At 40.6% G+C, this 23943-nt stretch overlaps 2 protein-coding genes across 3 annotated transcripts; both read left to right on the forward strand.

Moving 5' to 3' along the window:
- Nucleotides 1-17089: 17089 nt before the first annotated feature.
- LOC122052719 lies at nucleotides 17090-19098 on the forward strand. Its single transcript, XM_042614394.1, has 5 exons — nucleotides 17090-17367; nucleotides 17801-17846; nucleotides 17916-18076; nucleotides 18163-18543; nucleotides 18660-19098. Exons 1-5 carry the CDS (start codon nucleotides 17146-17148, stop codon nucleotides 18777-18779), a joined length of 930 nt encoding a protein of 309 aa, XP_042470328.1. The 5' UTR covers nucleotides 17090-17145; the 3' UTR covers nucleotides 18780-19098.
- Nucleotides 19099-20951: 1853 nt separating this feature from the next.
- Nucleotides 20952-23697, forward strand: LOC122052718. Of its 2 annotated transcripts, XM_042614392.1 has the most exons (7): nucleotides 20952-21298; nucleotides 21527-21592; nucleotides 21742-21787; nucleotides 21874-22034; nucleotides 22121-22516; nucleotides 22633-22917; nucleotides 23224-23697. In XM_042614392.1, exons 1-7 carry the CDS (start codon nucleotides 21080-21082, stop codon nucleotides 23434-23436), a joined length of 1386 nt encoding a protein of 461 aa, XP_042470326.1. In that variant the 5' UTR covers nucleotides 20952-21079; the 3' UTR covers nucleotides 23437-23697. The 2 variants fall into 2 exon arrangements, with proteins under 2 accessions (XP_042470326.1, XP_042470327.1); XM_042614393.1 differs by lacking the exon at nucleotides 21527-21592 and having other exon boundaries at nucleotides 20953-21298.
- The last annotated feature ends 246 nt before the right edge of the window (nucleotides 23698-23943 follow it).

The following is a 23943-nucleotide window of genomic DNA, read 5'->3' on the forward strand; positions in this document are numbered from 1 at the left end:
TTGTTGTCTTATGTATGTCAAAGACAACGATTTTTTAAAATCATTTCGTTGTCTCATCTATAAGAATCCAAGGACAACAACTTATTCCTCATGTCATCGTATACAGCTTAAATGGCAATCATTGTTTATGTAATTTCAAACTATGTCTGCTTTACTTGTAACCGTTTGCTGGCCATATATTGGATGGCCTTCAAATCATCGTGTGCCTTGATAATTAGCATTTTGATACATTATTTTGGCTCTTAGATTTAACATTTTTTTTTACCTTCTCGTCTATTTAATTTTGTATTTATATTATGTCGTGTGAGTAGGATCTATTTTTGGACTTAATTATAAATTTTTTACAAATGTTGGAATTTAATCTCATGTTTTTATGTGATTTTGTAGGAAATTCAAAGAGCCATGAATTACGTTCTGATCGGATCGAATTTGGCTTGATTGGAGATCAAACGGAGGGGATACAGCTGAATCAATATGAACCGTTGATCCAGATCAATAGAGATCTTTCCCCTTCATTTAGATTTAAGTCATCTCTAACCCTCCATCCAAATTTGAAGCTATGTGGTCCGTCAAATTTAAAGAGAAAATCAATCTCAATTTAATCTCAAGAGATCTGAACCATTCATCTTAAGATTGGACGGTCAAATCTTAAGTTTATTCATCTCAAGTATGGATGGACCAGATTAAAATAGAGAAAATCCTCTCTTAAGCTCTCATGTGATGGTACAGTGCTTCTATCTCTTGGGAGGATCGTGTTTCTTCTTCTAAGGTTAGGGCTAACGACACATCCCACCTATCGCCTTCTCCCCTTCTCCTTCCTCCTTCACCAACAGTCAACGGCCAACTCTACTCATCCATCGCCGCCATCCGGCCATCCTTAACCCCCATCTCCTCTCCCATCGACAAACTTCATTTCATTTGCATCCCTCAACTCATGGACAGAGGCCCTCACGCGAACAACTTCTCTTGGACTCACATCAACCCCAACATCATCTTCTCATTGCCTTCAGCCACTGTTGCTCCGTCCAGTCATCTTCGATCATCTTTCTATTCAGGTTAGAAGAGGGAGATCCGACCCAGTAGCCTCCATCTGAAGCCATTCCGATGTGTTGGGTTGTTTCCTTTCTTTAGAGTTGTTTTGCACTGATTGTTAGTTATTTCTTTGAGTTGAGTTGATGTGTTTCAATTGTGTGTTGAATAAAAAATGTGGAACCGCCACATCAGCGGCCCCCTAGAGCCGGTCCCACGGATATGGAGGGAGGTAAATGCAGGTACACAGTTCAATTGTGTGTTGAATGGTTGTACTACTTGATGATCTCCAATGCTCAATTTGCACGTACTTTGCTTAGTTTGCTTAATGCTTTGTGCTTTGTGCTGATTGTTAGTTATTTCTTTGAGTTGAGTTGATGTATTTCAATTGTGTGTTGAATGATTATATTACTTGATGATCTTCAATGCTCAATTTGCACGTACTTTGCTTAGTTTACTTAATGCTCACCAAGTGTTCGCTGAAATGCCCCAACTGTCTTTGTCATCCTAGTTTTGCATTTTCTTAACTTAGACTCTTGTAATGCTTTGTTAATTGAATGTTTCATGGTTCTCTTATGTTTATGTCTTCATTTAATTGCAATTAGGTAAGGTTAGATTACGTTTCATGCTTAATTTCATTATTTGCTTACTTTATATTGTCTTTAATTTCCTTACAATCATAGTTTAAGTTAGACTAGGTTTTCTTACTTGCATTATTTTTCATTAATTATGATTAGATTTCAAAATCCAAACCCCCCATTTTTATATCAAAAACCCCGAAAGCAATAATCAATCCTAAGAACTATCATCCTATCGTTACATTCATTGGGAGACGACTTGAATTATTTCTATACTGCATTAGTATAGTTAAAAGGGGTTCAGAACTTAAATTCTTTTGATATTGTTTCACGACACAAAAAGAAACTCTATCATGCCTCCTTTTTAGAGTATTTACATTTTTATGTTGTATTTCTTTGATGGTCAAGGTTAATAATTACATTACAAATGCTTGTATCCCGTGACATTTACTGCTTATTCATATATTTCTCAAGGAATGAATTGCCCATGGTCAACATCTAGAATGAGTCCAACTGTGCCTTTGGTTAGTAGCAGAATACGTGGATTTGGATATAGACATCCAGGTATGTTATGGATGGCAATTATCATCCTTGAGGCCATAATAATGATCATGAATTCAGTGAGCTAGAAACCCAAGGGTAGTCTGCTCGAAGAATTAGAAGGTTGCTATGCATGTTCCAGTGATTTCTAGTGAGAGTCAGAACCTCTCTTCATTTCGGAATGAGAACCCTAGAGTACCGCTGGACAGGGAACAGTACAACTAGCTAGACTTCTCTGACAAATACTCTAATGCAAAGTTCTTTATCATAAAATCATACAGTGAGGATGATATTCACAAAAATATAAAGTACAATATATGGTCCAACACCCCTAATGGAAATGTGAGTTTATATATGCTTTTTGTTATGCATTTAATTTAGTCATAAAACACTCATATATCATCCATGTTGAATGTATATATGAAGGGTATTAAGATTGTTTAATTCTGAACAAAGGAAGGAAAGGAAGAAAGCTTGTACAATGAGAAGTGATCAAGGTATCTTGACTTCTACTTGACATGGTTCAGATCATGTGTGTTCTAGCTTAATGTTTCTGTAGGCATATGACTACTCCTATGTGACAAATGATCATCTTTACTTTACAATCCATATGCTTTTAAAGCTCATGATTTTCTACAATTTCTTAGGTCGAATGTATGCAGCTACATGATTTTCTACAATTACTTGATTTGCAGTTATTCTTTATTTGTAGTTATTTTCCTCATACTTTACATTTCTAATAAATAAATGGCTGACTACTAGTATATGATTATCTACTAATATGTGTTGGGATCTTAGATGGCTAGAGGGAGGGGGGGGGGGGGTGAATAGCCTCTTTGAAAACTTAAACACAATCTTTCTTAAAGAAAAACTTGTTAGCACAGCACAGCGGAAGTAGAAAACTAAAACGAAGGAAAACAAACACACACAGCAGACACAAGGATATACGAGGTTCGGGGATAACTTGCCCCTACTCCTCGGCGTGTCCGTAAGGAGGACGACTCCTTGATCTTTCGGTAGATCACACCCCGGACAAGATCCGGCTAAAGATGTCTCCTTCTCGGTGGAGCAACCTCTCAACAAAGTCTCAGTTGATTATAGATTTAAGCACAAGACTTACAGTGGCTGAGAAGAATAATCAGATGAACTTACAGCCACGCGGAGAAGAAAACAGAGCAGAGAGCGCACAATAACCTTCTCAGCAAAGAGCTCACAGCTTCACCAACTTGCTTTCTCAAAGGATTGATCACAAAAGACAGAGAATTCAGAATTGCTTTCTGAACTTCTCTTCTTCCTTCTTATGTCTCTCTGCTTTACTAGCTCGAATCACCGCCGCCTGCAGAATCGCTGCTGCCAACAAGGCGTAGCCAATCACCTCTCCTCCTCATCTGGTTCTCTGAACCCATGCCAATGGAAATCACTGGCGTCTCTGGATACGAACCAATAGGTAGAGGTCAAACTGAGCGCAGCCCAATCGCAATCAGATTCGCCAGTGAACGTTGATGTCTCAAATGCATCTGTTGCAGCAAGTCACAGTGAAAAGAGTACTTGTCTTTCTTCTCTTAATGAAGCTTAATTTGAATTCAACCATGAGAGTGTGACCTGCAACCTGCAAACTAAAAAGACTCACAGCAGATGGTTAAAAACAGATGGGTGAAAACAAATACGGCAATCAGAAAAAGTGCATGCAAAACAAACAATACCGTGGGTCGGTGCGGGCCGATCCATGCTTCGATATCGCTGATCGGTGCGGACCGATCAGCATTAATCTGATCGGTCCCGGACCGATCAGATGTTGCTCTTTCCAAACGCGCACGGCTTCGGTCTGCGGACCGATCGAGCACTAATCTGATCGGTCCCGAGACCGATCAGATGTCTCTCTTCCCAAGCGCTTACGGCCTCGATCGGTCTCCGCACCGATCGGTAAAATCCTGATGACTATTGATCGATTTCGATCGGTGCCCGATCGATAATCGCCGCAGCCATCGATCGATTCTGATCGGTCGCCGGACCGATCAGGTGTCCAAGGTTTCACCGGACCGGTGCCGATCGATCCGACTTCTTGACTCGATCCGGGTCGAGCCCTCTCGACCTAGTCCGAGAAACGAGCTCCCACCCTCTCCGACTTCATCGGTCCTAGAGAACGAGCTCGAGCCCTCTCGACTTCGCATGCCAAGCTTCCTTCTTGGACTTTTCAACACCGGATGTCCGATCACCCTTGATCCATCCGGATTTTCCCTTGCTTCACTCACCGGGACTTGCACCTAGCTTCACTCACTAGGGTTTTCACCGCTTCACTCACCAGATTTCCAATCTCGGCTTCACTCACGGGACTTTCCAACTGCCTAACATCCCAGTTAGGACTTTCTCAATCAGGTCAACCTAGTCAACCTAGATTAGTAATTAATCTGAGTTAAATATCTGATACAAACTTAAATCAGTGTCAACAGCAAAACAACATCCAGTCAGACTGTATCAACAATCTCCCCCTTTTTGTTGTTTGACAATACGATTTAAGTTTAGATCAGAAATGCTCATATACTCATAATTTTAGGGAAATCAGGATCCTCCCCTAGACGGATATACCTTAGTTATCTTCTCCCCCTTTTTCATATCGACTCGATGAAGTCAATTCATCACTTAACTTAGTCGAATAGGTGTGAATTAGGTAAGAGGATTCAAAAAGACTCAAAGTCATCCTCTCCCCTTAAATCAACCTTTCATTCATTACTAAACTTAGTTATCTTCTCCCCCTTTGTCAAACACCGAAAAGGAGTGAACAAGGTGAGATAACTTAAAGAGCTCCCCCTTAATCCATACTGTCCTCTGCTTAATCCCCCTAGAGTTCCTTCTAAGTGTATTTTAGGACAGTAAATGAATAAAGAAATAAAAGACATATGAAGAGTATAGTAACAACCAAGAAAAGAACAGCAAATATATAAAGAAGAATGAGTAGCATAACAGGAAGTAGCATACAACCAGGTCAGACATAAGTATCTAGCAACCATCATCCAAAACATACAATCAATATGATATCATAGAACAGTGTGTCTCAGTCAGCCTCCTCATCATGAGGAGCATCAGCAATATCAGCGGGAGGAAAGGATCCCTGAGGTGTCAAGCCGCTGCTCGAAGATGGATAGCCCGGGAAATCCTGCGGAGGTGGATATCTGGCCATCCAGTCCATAATCGTCTGATGGGTCGCCAGCTGCTGACTGCGCAAATCATCGTAGCGCTGGTCAATCCGGACGCGTAGCCCATCGAACTCAGCAGCCATCATCTCCTCGTGGCGATCAAATCGGCTCTCCAACTCAGCGATCTGCCAGCGCAGATCTGGATCCGCCTCGCCATATGCAGCAGCAGCAGCAACCTGTCGTCGAGGTAACTCACCTAGTGTCCTCCCATCCTTCCACCTAACCGCCCCAGCCTGTCCTAAGATTCCAGACTTGGAAAACGCACGTTTCCCAAGTCGACAATCCTGCCTAACCATCTTTACTATCCTCCCCCTAGAGACGTTAATACCCAGGGTTTCAAGCAATCAGTAATTACATGCCCATAAGGCATATAGATGGTATAACCGCTTGGCTCGCTATGGGATATGATAGAAGTATAGACACTTGACATGATATCAAAGTCAAGACGCCTACGCAACCCATAAAGCATTAGACAATGATACGGTCGAATCTCTGCCAATGGTTTAGAAGTAATAGGTAGAAGCCAGTTTGTGACAATTTTGAAAAGAATGTAATCAGGAGCAGAAAGGCAAAGGGCTGCAAATATAGGAAAATCGACATCTAACTCATCTAATCCATCCGGTCTCGGATGTCCAAAGAAGTACTCATAAATCGAGTCAGATGACACATCAAGAGGATGAGGCACGGGTTCAGGCAAAGCAGGATAGAATGAGAACATCGTCCCCGAACACATACGACAGCCTAAATAACCAAAGAAGGCAATTAAGCTGAAATCAACGGTTTGCTTAGCCACTCTTGATCTATAACTACCATCAATAGTCTGATGAAGGTTGTTATAGAATTCAGAAACTAGGTCAAGGTTGATATCCCTCTCTAAATATACCAAGGAATCAAGTTTATAGTAGGCTATGGTCTCCGTAATCGCCGGACAAAACTCATTCATGAATTTTTTATCGACTGATCTACATGGGAGCAACTTGAAGGTCCTTTCCTTAAAGGATTGTTCAAACTGTTGGTTGGGAAATCTTCCCGAACTGGATGGTTGAGGTCGGGAGGTTTCTTTGGATTTGGATTTATCTTTGGACTTGGAAGTACCCTCACCTACTGGTTTCTTCCTAAGGGGTTAGGAACATGACACAGATGAAGCAAAGGAGCACAACCCGAGCACCACCCCAAATCACTGAATCAGTGAGAAATGAAACCAATGAAGTACTAACGAGAAATAGAGCTGATGAAGTTACCTTGGAGCCATTTCTCTGGTTTTCGGAGAAAGAAAGAAATGCTGAGGCGGGAGGGAGTCGTCTAGGGTTCGGCGATCAAGGGGAAGAAGAAACGGGGGAAAAGAGAGTCGGCTAGGGCTTCGTAGGTAATGGGAAAGGAGGGAGTCGGGAGGAGTTAAAGCCAGGATCGATCTATTCCCTGATCGGACGGCTGTTCGATCAGGAGAAATCCTGAACGATCAGATTCACCCGAGTGAATCGGCGACACCTGATCGGTCAGTGGACCGATCAGGGATCATCCTGATCGGTGCCCGGACCGATCAGGGGGCTTTCTTCGTGCGCTGATCGGTCACTGGACCGATCAGATACCAAACAGAGAGTTTGGCTTCGTTCTGGATCGGTCGACAGACCGATCCAGACTTTCCTGATCGGTTTGTGGACCGATCAGTGTCTGATAACCCGATTTCAGTAATTTCAGTAACTGAAATACTGAGCCATGAAGTCTGAAGAATCCGGAACTCAAGAATTCATAACTTCCCTAAGACATACCCTAGAACTTAGGAATCACCAAACACTAATATATTCGAAATATGATTTCTTATGGCCTGAACTTGTTCATAATCCAAAAGTTTCAGACTCTTATCAAACAAAACCTCACACTAACTCCAACCATATGGAGTTCTGTCTTCTTGGTCCTTAGAAGTTCAAAACATATTTTTGCTAAACTCATCTCTATGATCAGGTTCAAATTTGTCAAAATATAAACAACTTGTCCTAATTTTTCAATCAAGGCATGAAAGCTGAAATTTTTGATCCTTGTTATGTTTAGTTTCAAGTTTGTCAAAATATATCCAAGTTGCTATTATTTCCTTTAACAACCTATAGTTTTATCAATCAAAGTCATGAAATGAACCAAACAACAATACCAATCAACACATCAACCATCAACCATAATTAGATAATTTCTAGGCAAAAGTCCAACCAAGATTCCTTGGTTGGAATATATGAGTAAGATCTAGGAGCCAAATACACATGAATTATGTAATGGCCTTCCCCATACTCAATTAATGTCTCTTCAACCTAATTATTCAAGGGATGCATGATACATTTTGAATAATTTGGTTGATCCTAGCATCTCACCCCATATTTAGCAAACAAAAACAATTTGTTAAACCTTATAGTTTGTGTGAGATGTCCCCAAGTTGCCCAAATTAATTCCCCAATTTTTCTTGTCATTTTAATGGTCCTTATTGATCATGATGTGGTCAACATGACTTATTGAGCCAAACACATTCCCAATTCCCTCCTTAAATGATTAAATTCATTTTCCGGAAGGGGTTTTGTGAAAATGTCGGCTAAGTTTGACTTTGACTCAACATATGTGAGTGCAATGTCTCCCCTAGCTACGTGATCTCTAATGAAGTGATGACGCACTTCAATGTGTTTGGTCCTTGAATGATGGACTGGATTTTTAGTTAGGTTGATCGTGCTAATGTTGTCACATAGCACTTGTACACCCTTATAAGAAAGTCCATAATCCTCTAGGGTGTGTATCATCCACAACAACTGTGATACACTCTCTCCCATGGAAATATATTCGGCATCGGTCGTGGAGAGAGCAACACAATGTTGCTTCCGACTTGACTAACTAACTAAAGATGAACCTAAAAATTGGCAGCCCCCACTAATACTTTTCCGATCCAATTTGCACCCAGCATAATCGGAGTCGGTATAACCTATCAAGTCAAAAGACTCAGTACGTGGGTACCAAAGACCTACTCTAATTGTGCCTTTAAGGTATCTCAGAATTCTCTTAACTGCAATTAATTGAGATTCCTTGGCACAGACTTGATACCTAGCGCACATGCCCACAGCAAAGAGTATGTCCGGTCGACTAGCTGTGAGATATAGAAGACTACCAATCATGCTTCTATATTGCGTTAGATCAATTGGTTTTCCACTCTCATCATTGTCAAGGCGAGTGTTTGTCGCCATTGGAGTGGACACTTCCTTAGAGTCACTCATATTGAATTTTCTAAGCATCTCTTGAGTGTATTTCGTCTGATGGACATAAATTCCATCTCGAGTTTGTTTGATTTCAAGTCCGAGGAAGAATGTCAACTCTCCTACTAGACTCATCTCAAACTCACTTTCCATGTGTGAAATGAATTCATTCAAATAGCCATTGTTATTTGAGCCATAAATTATGTCATCGACATACACTTGGGCTACAAAAATATTTTCACCATCTCTACGCAGAAATAGTGTTGGGTCTATTTGGCCTCTTACAAAGCCCTTTTCTAATAGGTGAGTTGACAACCTTTCGTACCATGCTCGAGGTGCTTGTTTAAGCCCATAAAGAGCTTTCTTGAGCTTGTACACGTGGTTTGGAACTTCGGTATTCACAAACCCCGGTGGTTGTTCAACATAGACCTCTTCTTTGATGAATCCGTTTAAGAAGGCTGATTTAACGTCCATTTGATAGAGCTTGAAACCTCTATGTGCAGCAAAAGCTAGCATCAAACGAATGGACTCTAATCGGGCCACGGGAGCATATGTCTCATCATAATCAAGACCTTCGACTTGGTTATAGTCTTTGGCTACAAGTCTTGCCTTGTTTCTTACAACTTCACCCTTTTGATTTAATTTATTTTTGAAGACCCATTTGGTTCCAATAATGGTGGTCTTCCTAGGTCTAGAAACTAAATCTCATACTTGGCTCCTTTCAAATTGACCTAATTCGTCTTGCATAGCTATGATCCAATCAGGATCGTGCAATGCTTCATCAACTAGTCTTGGTTCAATTTCTGAGATTAAGGCAACCTCATTGGACTCATTTCTAAAGAATGATCTAGTCCTAACCCCTTGTTGGATGTCTCCCACAATTTGGTCTTGGGGATGACTAGAGGCTAACGTAGACTGCCTTGGTGTTGGCGGTGCCTCATGAGTGGTCTCACTCGGCACAGGCGAGGACTCAGTATCAGGCAACGGGTCCGCCTGAGTTCTTTGTTGCCCTTGCTCATCATCATCAGAGTCAATTTCGACTCTTTCCATGTTTGGATCATTCAAACCTAGCCTTCTAAGTTCGAATTGAACTTCTTCTACATTCCTTGATTGATTATCAGGGATTTCTTCGAAAGCTACATCCGAGGACTCTTCAATCAATTTAGTCCTCTCATTGTAGACTCGATAGGTTTTGCTGGTAAGAGAGTACACGACCAGTATCCCTTGATCAGCCTTAGTCGTGAACTTCCCAAGATGATCCTTGGTGTTCAAGATAAACACCTTATAACCAAACACCCTAAGATGTTTAATTGTAGGCGGTTTCCCAAACCAAAGTTCATGGGGAGTCTTTCCTAAAAACCTATGTATTAAAACTCGATTTTGCACATAGCAAGCTGTATTCACAGCTTCAGCCCATAAGTAGCTCGGTAGTGAGTACTCATTGAGCATGCTTCGTGCAGCCTCTTGTAGGACTCAGTTCTTTCTCTCCACAACCCCATTTTACTGTGGGGTCCTTGGAGTAGAGAACTCATGCCTATATCCCCTTTCTTGACAAAACTCTAAAAACCTATGATTTTGAAATTCCCCACCATGATCACTTCTAATGGTTTTAATTGTTGTCGATTTTTTATTTTCAGTTCTTCTACAAAAAGAAATAAAAATATCTATAGTTTGGTCCTTATGTTTCAAGAAGAAAGTCCATGTGTATCTAGTAAAATCATCAACGATTACCAAGCAATATCTACTTCCATTCAATGATATTACACTACTGCAATCAAATAGGTCCATGTGCAATAAATCTAAAGCAGTAGATATACTTACAGTGCTTTTACCTTTATGAACAACTTTTGTTTGCTTACCCTTTTGACATGCATCACATAATTTGGTCTTGTGGTACTTGATGCTGGGTAAGTCTCGCACTAATCCTTGGTTGGCCAACTTCCGGATGTTCTTCATGTTTACATGTGCCAACCTTCTATGCCATAGCCAAGACTCTTCTTCTTTCGACATGAAACACTTAATCAAAGTATTAGTAACACTTTTAAACGATACTTGATAAATATTATCAACCCTTGTGTCTACTAGTACCGTGTCAAGTGTGTCAATGTGTTTAACCAAACATTGACTTGAATGAAATTCAATTGTGTAACCCGTATCACACAATTGACTGACACTTAGGAGATTAAAAGTCATCCCCTTGACTAGAAGGACATTCTTGATATGGAGACATTCGGATATATGAATGTCTCCAACTCCTACAACCTTAAGGCTACCATTATTACCAAAAGACACATTACCTCTACTTTTGTTTTGAATGGTTGTAAAGAGTGATTTGTCCCGGTCATGTGCTTGGAGCATCCACTATCAACAAACCAAGTTGATAGATGCTCCCCCACCAATGCCTACAAGACACGGAAGATAGAGGTTTTAGGTACCCAAATCTTGGGACCTAATGCTTCTACAACAAAAGACCTAGGAACCCATGCCTTGGTCATACCTTTCCTAGTTCCATGAGCCCTAGAAACATGTGATCTACTATTTTGAGTTCTAGACATTAGAGAAATGAAACTCGACTCCTTGGGTTGATACCCTAGCCCGACCTTGTTGTAGACTGCCCTTTGGGCATTTAGAATCATGTCTAGAGTCTTAGAGCTAGTTGAGAACTTCACAAGCATTTTCTTGAGTTTCTCAACCTCACCCTTTAAAGCCTTGTTCTCATCCTCAAGGACTTCTAGATGTAGGTCATCGACCTCATCTTCCCTAAGGGTCCTTAAGGTTTTTACTTCTTCTTTTAACAATTTATTTTCTGTTTTTGACTTTTTAAGCAATGAAGATAAGTGAGTGATAGTCTTATAACACTTTTCTATATGAGAAGAGGTTACCTCTTCATCATCCGACGATGATGAAGCCGCGGTTGAAGCGTCGCTCGAATCTCCCTCACTTCCGGAGTCCGAAACCTCCCTTGCCATGAGTGCTAATTGTCGTGTGCTCTTTTCCATCTTCTCTTCTTCCTCCGATGAGCTTGATGAGGACTCATCCCAAGTGGTCTTGAGAGCCTTCTTCTTCTTGGCTCTTTCCTCCTTCTTTTTGGCTCGTTCCTCCTTCCTCTTTAATTTCGGACACTCGCTTTGAATGTGTCCTTTCTTGCTACACTCATAACATATAACATTAGATTTATCAAAATTTTGATCATTAGTTTTACCTTTTCCTTTGTATCTTCGGCTTCTTCTCATAATCCTTCTTACGAAGTTCGCCATCTCACTTGATGATGATCCACTTTCATCATCGGATTCGGAGGAAGAGGTGGATGAGGAAATCTCCTTTTCCTTCTTCTTTTCCTTCTTCCTTCTTCCATCCTTGCTCTTTGGTCCTGCAAATAAAGCAATACCCTTCTCTTTTTGACCTTTGTTAGCAAGCTCATGAAGTTCCATCTCACAGAAAAATTCATCTAGTTTAACAATGGAAAGATCCTTGGATATCTTGTAGGCATCTACCATAGATGACCACAAGGCATTCCTAGGAAAAGATTTAAGAGCGTACCTTACTAGATCGCGATTCTCCACTCGTTCGTCCACAGAGTGTAGATCGTTGATGATCTCCTTGAATCTCCCATGAAGTTCACTTACCGTTTCATTGTCCTTCATGGTTAGATTTTGGAGCTGATTCAAGAATAGGTCCCTCTTGGCAATCCGAGAATCTCGAGTTCCCTCTTGGAGCTCGATGAGTTTGTTCCATAGGTCTCTTGCACTCGAGAACGGACCTACCTTGACGAGTTGGTCCTTGGCGATTCCACATTGCAAGGTGACCATGGCCTTGGCATCGGCTTGTGCTTTGCGGAGTTGTTCGGTAGACCACCTTGACGAATCGAGTTCCTTACCTTCTTCATCCTTTGGTGGTGTGAAACCTTCCTTGACTGAGAACCACATGACAATGTCGGTCTTGAGGTAATACTCCATGCAGCCCTTCCAATATTGAAAATCTGCTCCTTCGAAGTAGGGTGGTCGATTTGTGCTAAAGCCTTCCTTCATAGCCATCCTTGTTTGCTCTTTTGGGTGTTAATCCGAATCAAAGAGCCCCTTGCTCTGATACCACTTGTTGGGATCTTAGATGGCTAGAGGGGGGGGGGTGAATAGCCTCTTTGAAAACTTAAACACAATCTTTCTTAAAGAAAAACTTGTTAGCACAGCACAGCGGAAGTAGAAAACTAAAACGAAGGAAAACAAACACACACAGCAGACACAAGGATATACGAGGTTCGGGGATAACTTGCCCCTACTCCTCGGCGTGTCCGTAAGGAGGACGACTTCTTGATCTTTCGGTAGATCACACCCCGGACAAGATCCGGCTAAAGATGTCTCCTTCTCGGTGGAGCAACCTCTCAACAAAGTCTCAGTTGATTATAGATTTAAGCACAAGACTTACAGTGGCTGAGAAGAATAATCAGATGAGCTTACAGCCACGCGGAGAAGAAAACAGAGCAGAGAGTGCACAACAACCTTCTCAGCAAAGAGCTCACAGCTTCACCAACTTGCTTTCTCAAAGGATTGATCACAAAAGACAGAGAATTCAGAATTGCTTTATGAACTTCTCTTCTTCCTTCTTATGTCTCTTTGCTTTACTGGCTCGAATCACCGCCGCCTGCAGAATCGCTGTTGCCAACAAGGCGTAGCCAATCACCTCTCCTCCTCATCTGGTTCTCTGAACCCATGCCAATGGAAATCACTGGCGTCTCTGGATACGAACCAATAGGTAGAGGTCAAACTGAGCGCAGCCCAATCGCAATCAGATTCGCCAGTGAACGTTGATGCCTCAAATGCATCTGTTGCAGCAAGTCATAGTGAAAAGAGCACTTGTCTTCTTCTCTTAATGAAGCTTAATTTGAATTCAACCATGAGAGTGTGACCTGCAACCTGCAAACTAAAAAGACTCACAGCAGATGGTTAAAAACAGATGGGTGAAAACAAATACGGCAATCAGAAAAAGTGCATGCAAAACAAACAATACCGTGGGTCGGTGCGAGACCGATCCATGCTTCGATCATCGGTCTGCGGACCGATCAGCACTAATCTGATCGGTCCCGGACCGATCAGATGTCGCTCAGCGATACGTGCCGGTCTGCGGACCGATCAGCACTAATCTGATCGGTCCCAGACCGATCGGATGTCTCTTCCCAAGCGCTACGACCTCGATCGATCTCCGCCGATCGGTAAAATCTGATGAACTCGATCGATTTACGATCGGTGCGGCCGATCGATGTCGCTCGAGCCATCGATCGATTCTGATCGGCCGGACCGATCAGTGTCCAGTTTCCGGATCGGTGCCGACCGATCCACTTCTGACTCATCGGGTCGAGCCCTCTCTGACCTAGTCCGGAGAAACGAGCTCCCCAGCCCTCTCCGACTTCATCTGGTCCTAGAGAACGAGCTACCGAGCCCTCTCTGACTTCGCATGCCAAGCTTCCTTCTTGGACTTTTCAACACCAGATGTCCGATCACCCTTGATCCATCTGGATTTTCCCTTGCCTGACTTCACTCACCAGGACTTGCACCTAGCTTCACTCACTAGGGTTTTCACCTGGCTTCACTCACCAGGATTTCCAATCTGCCTGACTTCACTCACCAGGACTTTCCAACTGCCTAACATCCCAGTTAGGACTTTCTCAATCAGGTCAACCTAGTCAACCTAGATTAGTAATTAATCTGAGTTAAATATCTGATACAAACTTAAATCAGTGTCAACAGCAAAACAACATCCAGGTCAGACTGTATCAACAATATGTACATTTCCTATTGAATTGTTATGGCAATTTGATTATTAATATGATGCATTATTAATGAATTAAGTCTACTTTATGAGATTTCAGATTTTTTTATTATTCATAGGTATTTAGTTCAGATAAAGTAACCTTTCTTTATCTTCTTCTTAAAGGTGGAGTTTGAATGATCCACTTCGATCCAAGTACAATGCAAGCGTGGCAAGGATGAAGAAGATGAAGGATTATGAGAATTAAGAAACAGTTTTTTTTGTTACTCTTCTAATATTGTACATGGAAAAGTACTTTGAATTATCCAACTCTTCAAAACTGGATAACAGGATTAGGATGTTGTGTTGCTCTACTTTTGTTTTAATAGTGTCGTTAGTTGTCATTTTATTAGTTGTTTATGAAATTTTTTCAGAGTATTGTAAATATTATTTTCGAATATTAAAAAATTATATATTAACTTTTATTTTCAGAATTCGTATTTTGAAAGGTTGATAATATTAGAAAATTATATATTAAATTTTAATATATTTTTTTATTTTTATCTGAAAAAAGATAATGATTTTTCACCATTATTGTAGATAGTTTAAAACTGTTGTTGAATGTCCTGTTGTTAAACACACATGCTCAAAGACAACGGTGAAAAACTTTTGTGTTTGAAGGAAAAGACAACGATTTTTTACTATTGTAAAATTATTATCTTTGCCTTCAAAGACAACGGTTAAAAATCGTTGTCTTTGAGCACCCCCTTTAACAACATGACATTTAACAACAGTTCTAAAGGGGTTACGACAATGATTAAAAATTGTTGTTGTTAGGCTTTTTTTCTTGTAGTGGTAAGATAATCAGATATGTGTTTCATAAGATAAACTCAAGTATAGCGAGTGTAATCATCAATAAAAGAAACATAATATCTTAATGCCCTTTTGTAGTAACAGGAGAAGACCCCACACATTAGAATGAACAAGATCAAAAGGATTAGGGGAAAAAGAAAGACTTTTATAAAAGGGTAATGTAGAAAATTTTGCCAATTTACAATCACAATAATTTGAAATATCATGACTTTTTAAAGTTCCTGATACTTCAGACGATGCTAAAAATTATAAACGAGAGACTGAAACATGATCTAGACGAGTATGCCACAAATAAAAAAAAATCAGAAGAACAAGTCAATCGGAAAGATGACAAATTAACACTATAAGCTGCAACATCTGGTACTTGAAGCATATCCAAGACATAGAGTCCCCTTTACCTACGACCTATCCCAATTATCTTTTGAGATCGTGAATCCTGCACATAAACAGAAATTAAATATTCAGACTCAAACAATTAACTAACAGAAACAAGATTAAGTATGAGACTAGGAATATAATAGATATCAGGAAGAGATAAGCAAATTGTAACAACAGAGCCAACACGTAATAATGACATTGAAGTACCATCAGCTGTCATAATTGATAAAGATGAATTAGAAGATAAGGAAATAAAAGATGACAAGTTAGATGACATATGATGAGAGACTCCAGAATCTAAGATCCATAAAGATTAAGATATACATGATGTACCAGAGGATGACAAACTTATATGAGAAGAAGCAGACATGACAGAGGGCTGTGAAGTAAAGAATTGTTGAAACTGCTTAAGTATATGCAGATCTAAAGATGTGCCAACTATTGTATTACTAGATTGAGATAGTCCATTTGACAACTGTTATAGTTGATTATCAGATTTCCATGAAGCATTCTGATATAACAATATTGATTGTTGCTGTTGATATTATTGTTATGGTGGTCATTTTTATTGTTGCGGTAGTTTACCTTTATTCAACAATAATGGACACTGAGACTTTCAATGTTCTTTTTTTTTTTGCAATAAGCACACTCACCACTAGAAACCTTCGAAGTCGACCTATTTTGATTATGCGACATAGATCGTTGTGGTACTGCAAAAACAGATGGCGTAGATGGTGCAACAGTCCTCTTATCAACCCGAGACTTAAGATGAATCTCCTCAGCTAGCAATTCATGTACTACTGAATCAATAGAAGAGAGAAGACTACGATGCAAAATTACTTCACGCAATTCTTCAAAGTCATCACGAAGAGCCATTAAAAATTGGACCAGATGTTGTTCTTTTCTACGAGTGACATAAGCTGGGAATGCTCTCAATTCTGAAGATTTTGTGAGTGTTAATTGGTCTCATAGTTTTGACATGGTAGAATAAAAATCTTGGATACTCATATCTTACTATTGAAGTATACGGATATCTATTTTCAATTGATATTATTTGGATGATGCAAAACTCACCTCCTCTTGCCCTTGCCTTTCTCTTTAGAATGAGCTTCGAGTATTCGCCCAGCTTATCCGCTGCTTTGAGTTTGAAGCCGTGCCTTTCTCTTTGGAATTCACCTATTTGTCCGCAGCTAGAGCATCATTGATAAGATCGGCATAAAGTGATGGATTCTCGATCGCCTCATTCTCAGTGAATCCTCAACCTCTGTTTGGAAGTAGAGGAGGTCGACAAACTACTCTGATGGTTCATTCAAATTAACCTTTTTCTCAATGAAAATCTTGCTTAGCAAATACACGTAGCGCATGGTTACCGGCTAAGGTTGTCACGTTAAGGTGGTCCCCAGTTTTCCACAAATGAAATAAACAAACTCTCGGCTGGCGCCCAGCGCCTCCATCACAATGTTTCTCCAGTTTCGGCCTCACACCGTCCACTGAAGTGTCACTGCCCCACCTACCTTTTAATTTTAACTCCTTATCTCGACTCAACCCGACAGCTTGGAAGAGAGCGAGAGCGAGAGCCAACGGTCCATGGATACTCTGAAGCGCCAATGCCTCACGGGCTTCCTCGTCGACGCCAGGTTCGCCTCCCAACTCGCTTCTCCACCGTCGAGTGGGAGGGGTCGCATTTGGATTCCCTTTCACACGCAAAAGCTCGGCGGCGGCTTCTCTGTCACCCTTCGGAGGCTGCCGCCCATGATCCTTCCAGGCGCTTCTTCCTTGTCTTTTCCCTCCGATGCAGGATCTTCTGAGGTCACCCTTTGCCTTTTTCTTCTTTGAGTTTCGTGGTAGTTTTGGCCTTCGTAGTTTTTACCTTTTTGCTGGCTCTTGTCTGTAATCTTTCTCAATTTTTTGGGGTGCTCTTTTGATATTGTTCTCTGCTTTCGCTCGTCTTATTCGGAACTAGTAGCTTCTTTCCGGAAGCTTTATTCTCGACGCTTCTTTTTATTTTTCTGTGTGTTTTTCATTAGATTTTTCAGAGGATCCCAATTATTCATATAACAGCAGGACAAGTTGAGCCCCTTTGTGATTCCATGGCAATGGACAGCACCTATTAATAATCACTCGTTTTTAATTAGTTTGCGGCAACTTCTTGTTTAATTAATGTCTGAGGCCGGTTAGAGGATGAAACACATTACTGAGTTTGTTATTTGAAGCTTGATTTGAACTCGTTGGACTCTCGCAGGTGGAAGCAGACGAGATAACTCCTGATTCTCCTATTGAGACGACAGGTGAACCTTTGATCACTTGTTCTAATCTCTTGATTTTATTTACCTTATCATACAATTGCTATTTGTTAGATTCCTCCAAAACCGTCCGCGTAAGGTTTGTTCTGCAGAAGGAATGCCCCTTCGGCCAGCAATTTTTTATTGTTGGCGATCACCCTGTGTTTGGCCTATGGGATCCCACAAACGCTGTTCCTTTGGAGTGGTCTACTGGACATGCATGGACAACTGAGCTGGTGAGACAAGGATGTGCAAATTTACTTTGTGATCCTAAATACAATAGTTCCGATTTTACTCAAACTGAAATATATTTGTAAATCAGAACTTGCCTGCTGGGAAGATGATTCAATTCAAATTTATACTCAGAGGTCTCGCAGGGGGTATCTGTTGGCAGCCTGGTCCTAACAGATGCTTGCAAACATGGGAAACCACCAAGACCATTATTGTTGCTGAAGACTGGGACAATGTGGATAACCAGAAGATTACTGAGGAACAGCCAGCGCTCATCATGGTCGACAAACCGCTGTCCCTCGAGGCTCCAGCTCCTGAGGCTCAAGATACTGAAGGTGATGGAGATCTTCTTTTAGTCCCTGGTTCGGAACCAATTCCTGCATCTGGGAGTGCTTCAGGTTCCTCACAGGAAACAATAATGGAAGCAAATGTTCCTGATGCCGATGAATCTGAGCACTGCAACTTTGCCCAGGTAAATGTTTGATGAGAATTAAGTAGAGCTACATGATGCTTTAATAATGAGAAATAGGCTTATGCTTTCTTGTCTCAACTTCTGAAACTGCAAATGTTGTATTTCCTATCTCAAAGCTTCCCGAGGATCAGCAAGCGCTCATCATGGTGTCCCAGTACGCATTTACAGAACATCTTACTTTGCTCTGGAAAATCCTTTACGCATTTACAGAACGCATTTACAGAACATCTTTCTGAAAACATCTTGACAGGGAAGAGGTGTCCCAGTACCAAAAAATAAAGAACAATGCGCCAATGTTTGAGAATAATGTTTTCCCTGCTTGTAGATTATAGCCACAATAGATTTTTGCTTTTAATTTAAAATTTCAAGTTAAGGTGGTCCCTTGCACTGTGGAATGGGCGGCTTGCTGCATTCTATCCTGGTCTTTAGTGTTTACGTAATAATTAAAGCTCATGTTGTAAAATGCTTGGTGGCATTGATGTGTTTACTTTTGATATGTATTACTTTATCAAGTTCATGTAAATTTGATTACAGGAGTAACTATCTTTTAGCAAAGTTGAATAGTATTTTGTAAAAATATATATATATATACACCTTTATATAAATATAAAAGGAAGTGTAGATGGCTAGAATATTTTTTTTTTCTTATTTTTAAGGTTATTAAGTAATATCATATTTTACTAGTTAATTATATCTTTTCTCATATGTTTTCATATTTATTTTTTTTTTAAATTATCTTGATTAATTGTATTTCTAAAATGGTATCCATTGATTAAATCTTTAAAATTCATTTTCTAGCATATCAAATTACGACCTTTTAGATTTATCGATATAAAAATTAGATGAGCTGTTCAATATTCTATAAGTTAAATGTATTGTTCCGTATCGATAAAAATTACGTCCGACTATTATGACCCTCTACTTCTACTTTAAATTAAGTAGTAATAACCGACCAAACTTAAAAGTTACCAGATTGGAAGTCAGAGAACGACTATATTATTAGTTGAATTTGGTGTCATGGAACTTTCAGATGATACGTGGGGATATGCTAATTCATATGTCACATTGTCCAGTTAAAGATCTTGGTGGAGGTCAAAGTGGTCACTGACTCCTCTAATTCTTTTAATTCAGTCATTCGATTCTTTTCGGTCAGTCACTTTACTTCTCCAACTCGATCAGATCATTCAACTCCTTTAACTCTGGTCATCTAACTCTTTCAGCTTAGTCATCTGACTTATTCACCTCAGTTGCTCGACTTCATCCATTTAAGTCGCTCGACTCCTATAACTTAGATTACTCGACTCCTTCAGTTCAGTCACTTGACTCTTTTAAAGTAGTCATCAGACTCCTTTAATTCAATCATCCACGCATTCTATTGGAATCTATATTCTACATGGATAGTTGCATCATTTTTCTCAAAGAATATGGATAAAACATAGTCGTTTTCTCCCGGGATACATGAACAATATATCCATTTATCTTATGAAAATGTGGGAAATGTAAAGGCACAAAGGTAATCTTATATATAGTCGACCTCCCCGGGGTGTAAATATGAGCACACAATCATATGCTCTTCTACGGCTTCAATTTCTACTTCTCCTAGCCCATGTACTAACTTAAATGTTGGGGTGGTCATGCCGAATCTAACCTCGACGTCCATTCTTATCACTCGTTAATTATTTATATGAATATTGTGAGTCACCTCATCATCTCATCTACTACCTTCTCCACGATAATTACTTCTCGCCGACTAGATCACGATCTCAGAAAGGAACAATAATTTGAATGGATGAAAAACTCACCCTCCTGCTGCCTTTGCCTTCCTCATTAGAATCTTGTTAGCTTCGAGTATTTCTCAAGCTTATCCTCTGTATTGAGTTTGAAGCCTTGTCTTTCTCTTAGGATTTCACCCTATTTGTCCGCAGCGAGAGCATCATTGACAGGATGCATAAAGTGATGGATTCTTTATCGCTTCATTCCGACGAAGCCTTTGGATTCTTTTGCCACGCGAAACACTACTGTCTCAGTGAATCCCTCAGCCTTTGTTGGGAAGTAGAGGAGGTTGACAAACTTGTCTTCGATGGTTCATTCAAATCAACATTTTTCTTCAATGAAAATCTTGCTTAGCATTAAATACACGTAGCGCACGGTTACCGGCTGAGGTTGTCACGTTACGGTGGGCCCCAGTTTTCCCCGAAATAAACAAACTCACAGGTGTCGTCCAGCGCTCTTATCACTTTGATTTCCGTTTTGAGAATCTCAGTCGGCGAATCTCGACCGCCAACCGTAGTCCCCTCGCCTGCCCTCTCCATCTGTGCCGTCGATTTCTGCGTCACGGTCTCGGCCAACTAATCCCCGTCCACTGAAGTGTCACTGTCCCCACCTCCTTTTTAAGTTAACTCCTTATCTCGGCGCAAGCCCACACCTGGGAGGCTGTGAAGCGAGAGAGAGAGAGAGAGAGAGAGAGAGAGAGAGAGCGACGAGAGAGAGAAAGAGGGGAAGCGAAAAGTTCGAGGAGGATCGGCGATATCGGTCGATGGATGCTCTGGAGCGCCAATGCATCACGGGCTTTCTCGTCGACGGCAGGTTCGCACCTCATCTCGCTTCTCCACCGTCGAGGAGCAGGAGCAGCATTTGGATTCCCTTTCGCACGCAAAAGCTCGGCGGCGGCTTCTCTGCGACCCTTCGGAGACCGTCCGTGATCCTTCAAGGCGTTTCTTCCTCGACTTTTCCTTCCGATGCAAGATCTTCTGAGGTCCTTCGTTGGCTTTTTCTTATTTAAGTTTCGTGGTTCTTTTGGGCTTCGTAGCTTTTTACCTTTTCGCTGGTTTTCGTCTGCTATTTTTGGGGTGCTCTTTTGAGATTGTTCTCTGCTTTTGGTCGTCTTATTCGGAACTAGCAACTTCTTTCCGGAAGATCTCTGGCGTCTTTTCGTTCTTGATTCTTGCTAGTTCTTTTTATTTTTCTCTGTGTTTTTCATTAGATTTTTCAGAGGATTCCAATTAGCCATATAACAGCAGGACAAGTTGACGCCCTTTGTGATTCCATGGTAATGGAGAGCGCCTATTAAGAATCTCTCGTTTTTAAATAGTTTGTGGCAACTTCTTGTTTAATTAATATCTGAGGTCGGTTAGAGGATGAAACACATTACTGCGTTTGTTATTTGATGCTTGATTTGAACTCGTTGGACTCTCACAGGTGGAAACAGACAAGATAACTCCTGATTCTCCTATAGAGACGACAGGTGAACCTTTGATCACTTGTTTTAATCTCTTTATTCTATTTACCTTATCAAGCTAACAATCTGCTGTTACAATTGCTCTTTGTTAGATTCCTCCAAAACCGTCCACGTAAGGTTTGTTCTGCAGAAGGAATGCTCTTTCGGCCAGCAAATTTTCATTGTTGGCGATCACCCTATGTTTGGCCTATGGGATCCCACAAACGCTGTTCCTTTGGAATGGTCTACTGGCCATGTATGGACAACTGAGCTGGTGAGACAAGGATGTGCAAATTTGTTTTGTGAACCTAATTACAATGGTTCTGATTTTACTCAAACTGAAATATATTTGTAAATCAGAACTTGCCTGCTGGGAAGATGATTCCGTTCAAATTTATACTCAGAGGTCTGGCAGGCGATATCAGTTGGCAGCCTGGTCCTAACAGATGCTTTCAAACATGGGAAACCACCAAGACCATTATTGTTTCTGAAGACTGGGGCAATGCAGAGAACCAAAAGATTACCGAGGAACTGCAAGCACTCAGCATGGTCGACGAACCACTGGACCAGGCTCCCGCTCTTGAGGCTCAGGATGATGTTAGCCAGACTTTAGTTACTGAAAGTGATGGAGATCTTCTATTAGTCCCTGGCTTGGAGCCAATTCCTGCATCTGGGAGTGCTTCAGCTTCCTCACAGGAAACAATGGAAGCAAATGTTCTTGATGCTGATAAAGCTGAGCACAGCAACTTGGCCCAGGTAAATGTTTGATAAGAATTAAGTAAATCTACACTATGCTTTAATAATGAGAAAGAGGCCTATGCTTTCTTGTCTCATCTTCTGAAACTGCAAATGTTGTATTTCCTATCGCAAAGGTTACTGAGGAACAGCAAGCGCTGATCGACAAACCGCTGTCAGTTGAGGTCAATTTCGGTGGTAACAACCGAGTGGTAATGGACCAAGCTCCATCTATTGAGGCTCAGGAAAATGTTAGCCAGACTTTAGCCACTGAAGGTGATGGAGATCTTCTTTTAGTCCCTGGCTCGGCACCAATTCCTGAATCTGGGAATGCTTCAGGTTCCTCACAGGAAACAATTGAGGCAAATGTTCCTGATGCTTCTTTCGAATCAGATGAAGCTGAGCACTGCAACTCAGCCCAGGTAAATGTTTGATGTGAAGTAGATCTACACTATGCTTTAATAATGAGAAAGAGGCCTATGCTTTCTTGTCTCAACTTCTGAAACTGCAAATGCTGTATGTCCTATTTCATGGAAGTCCAAGATCTTTGTACTCTTTTCATTAGCTGCGAATAAATTTTCATGAGTCGGATGTACTGCTTTCTAGTTAACAATACTACGAAGAATGTGAAATACAATTTTGCTTGTTTCTCGCACCATTGGATGTGGGTCGAACCTTTGTTAACTTTACAAATCTGTTTCCATATGTTGCATGGTGTTATGGATCAGTCCTCCGGAGAGGGAGATAAATCGGAGGGGTCATATAGAGATCAAATTCAAGAAGAGGCAAATGATGTTGAAACTGAACAAGTAGAGAATATTGATGGGGTGATGAATGGAGACAAAAATCTTCCTAAAGAAGCTGACTATGATAATGGCATACGATGGGGTCGTAGAGCCATAAAACAGTTTCTCATGGTCCTGGGAATCATTTTACCCTAAAAGAAATTTCATGATAATCATGTGTAGTTTCTTGCGTCATGTTTTTGTTCGTGGTAGTGTGTGGTTAAGGATATGACTTTTAGCATTATAGCAGCTATTATTATTGCAAACTAGAAGCAGCGAAAGTTTTCACGGAGACAACTGTTGTTGGTGCACGTGAGAATAGCGTATTGTTGTGTTTTCTTCACTAAATTGTAAACGAACATTGTAAGATGCAGGACAGTATCTATCCATTTCCAATGTTGTAAGCCCTTACTATTATTTTTTCCCAGTTTTCTTGTGAGGTTGGTAAGCCACGGTCTTTACAGGCAAAAATAAAAAAAAAAATACTCCCTGTACTTTTATTATGCTACAAGTGCTTCACATTTTATATTTCTGAATTTTTCAAAATTATTGCCAAATATTTATGAGTTTTACATAATTATATTTCACTAAATAAGACGCCATATAGAACATGGAACCCCAAAAAATCCAATTTATATTACTACTATCATTTGTATTATTTTA

Source organism: Zingiber officinale, chromosome 3A, assembly GCF_018446385.1.
Source record: "Zingiber officinale cultivar Zhangliang chromosome 3A, Zo_v1.1, whole genome shotgun sequence".
Lineage (NCBI taxonomy): Eukaryota > Viridiplantae > Streptophyta > Magnoliopsida > Zingiberales > Zingiberaceae > Zingiber > Zingiber officinale.

What these genes read in the sequence shown, in the direction of transcription:
- LOC122052719 (XM_042614394.1), top strand. Translation starts at nt 17,146, where the DNA reads ATGGATACTCTGAAGCGCCAATGCCTCACGGGCTTCCTCGTCGACGCC. An exon ending in CCGATGCAGGATCTTCTGAG is followed by an intron (nt 17,368 to 17,800) that starts GTCACCCTTTGC and finishes GGACTCTCGCAG; the next exon opens with GTGGAAGCAGACGAGATAAC. An exon ending in ATGCATGGACAACTGAGCTG is followed by an intron (nt 18,077 to 18,162) that starts GTGAGACAAGGA and finishes TTTGTAAATCAG; the next exon opens with AACTTGCCTGCTGGGAAGAT.
- LOC122052718 (XM_042614392.1), top strand. Translation starts at nt 21,080, where the DNA reads ATGGATGCTCTGGAGCGCCAATGCATCACGGGCTTTCTCGTCGACGGC. An exon ending in TTCTCCTATAGAGACGACAG is followed by an intron (nt 21,788 to 21,873) that starts GTGAACCTTTGA and finishes GCTCTTTGTTAG; the next exon opens with ATTCCTCCAAAACCGTCCAC. An exon ending in AGCACAGCAACTTGGCCCAG is followed by an intron (nt 22,517 to 22,632) that starts GTAAATGTTTGA and finishes CCTATCGCAAAG; the next exon opens with GTTACTGAGGAACAGCAAGC.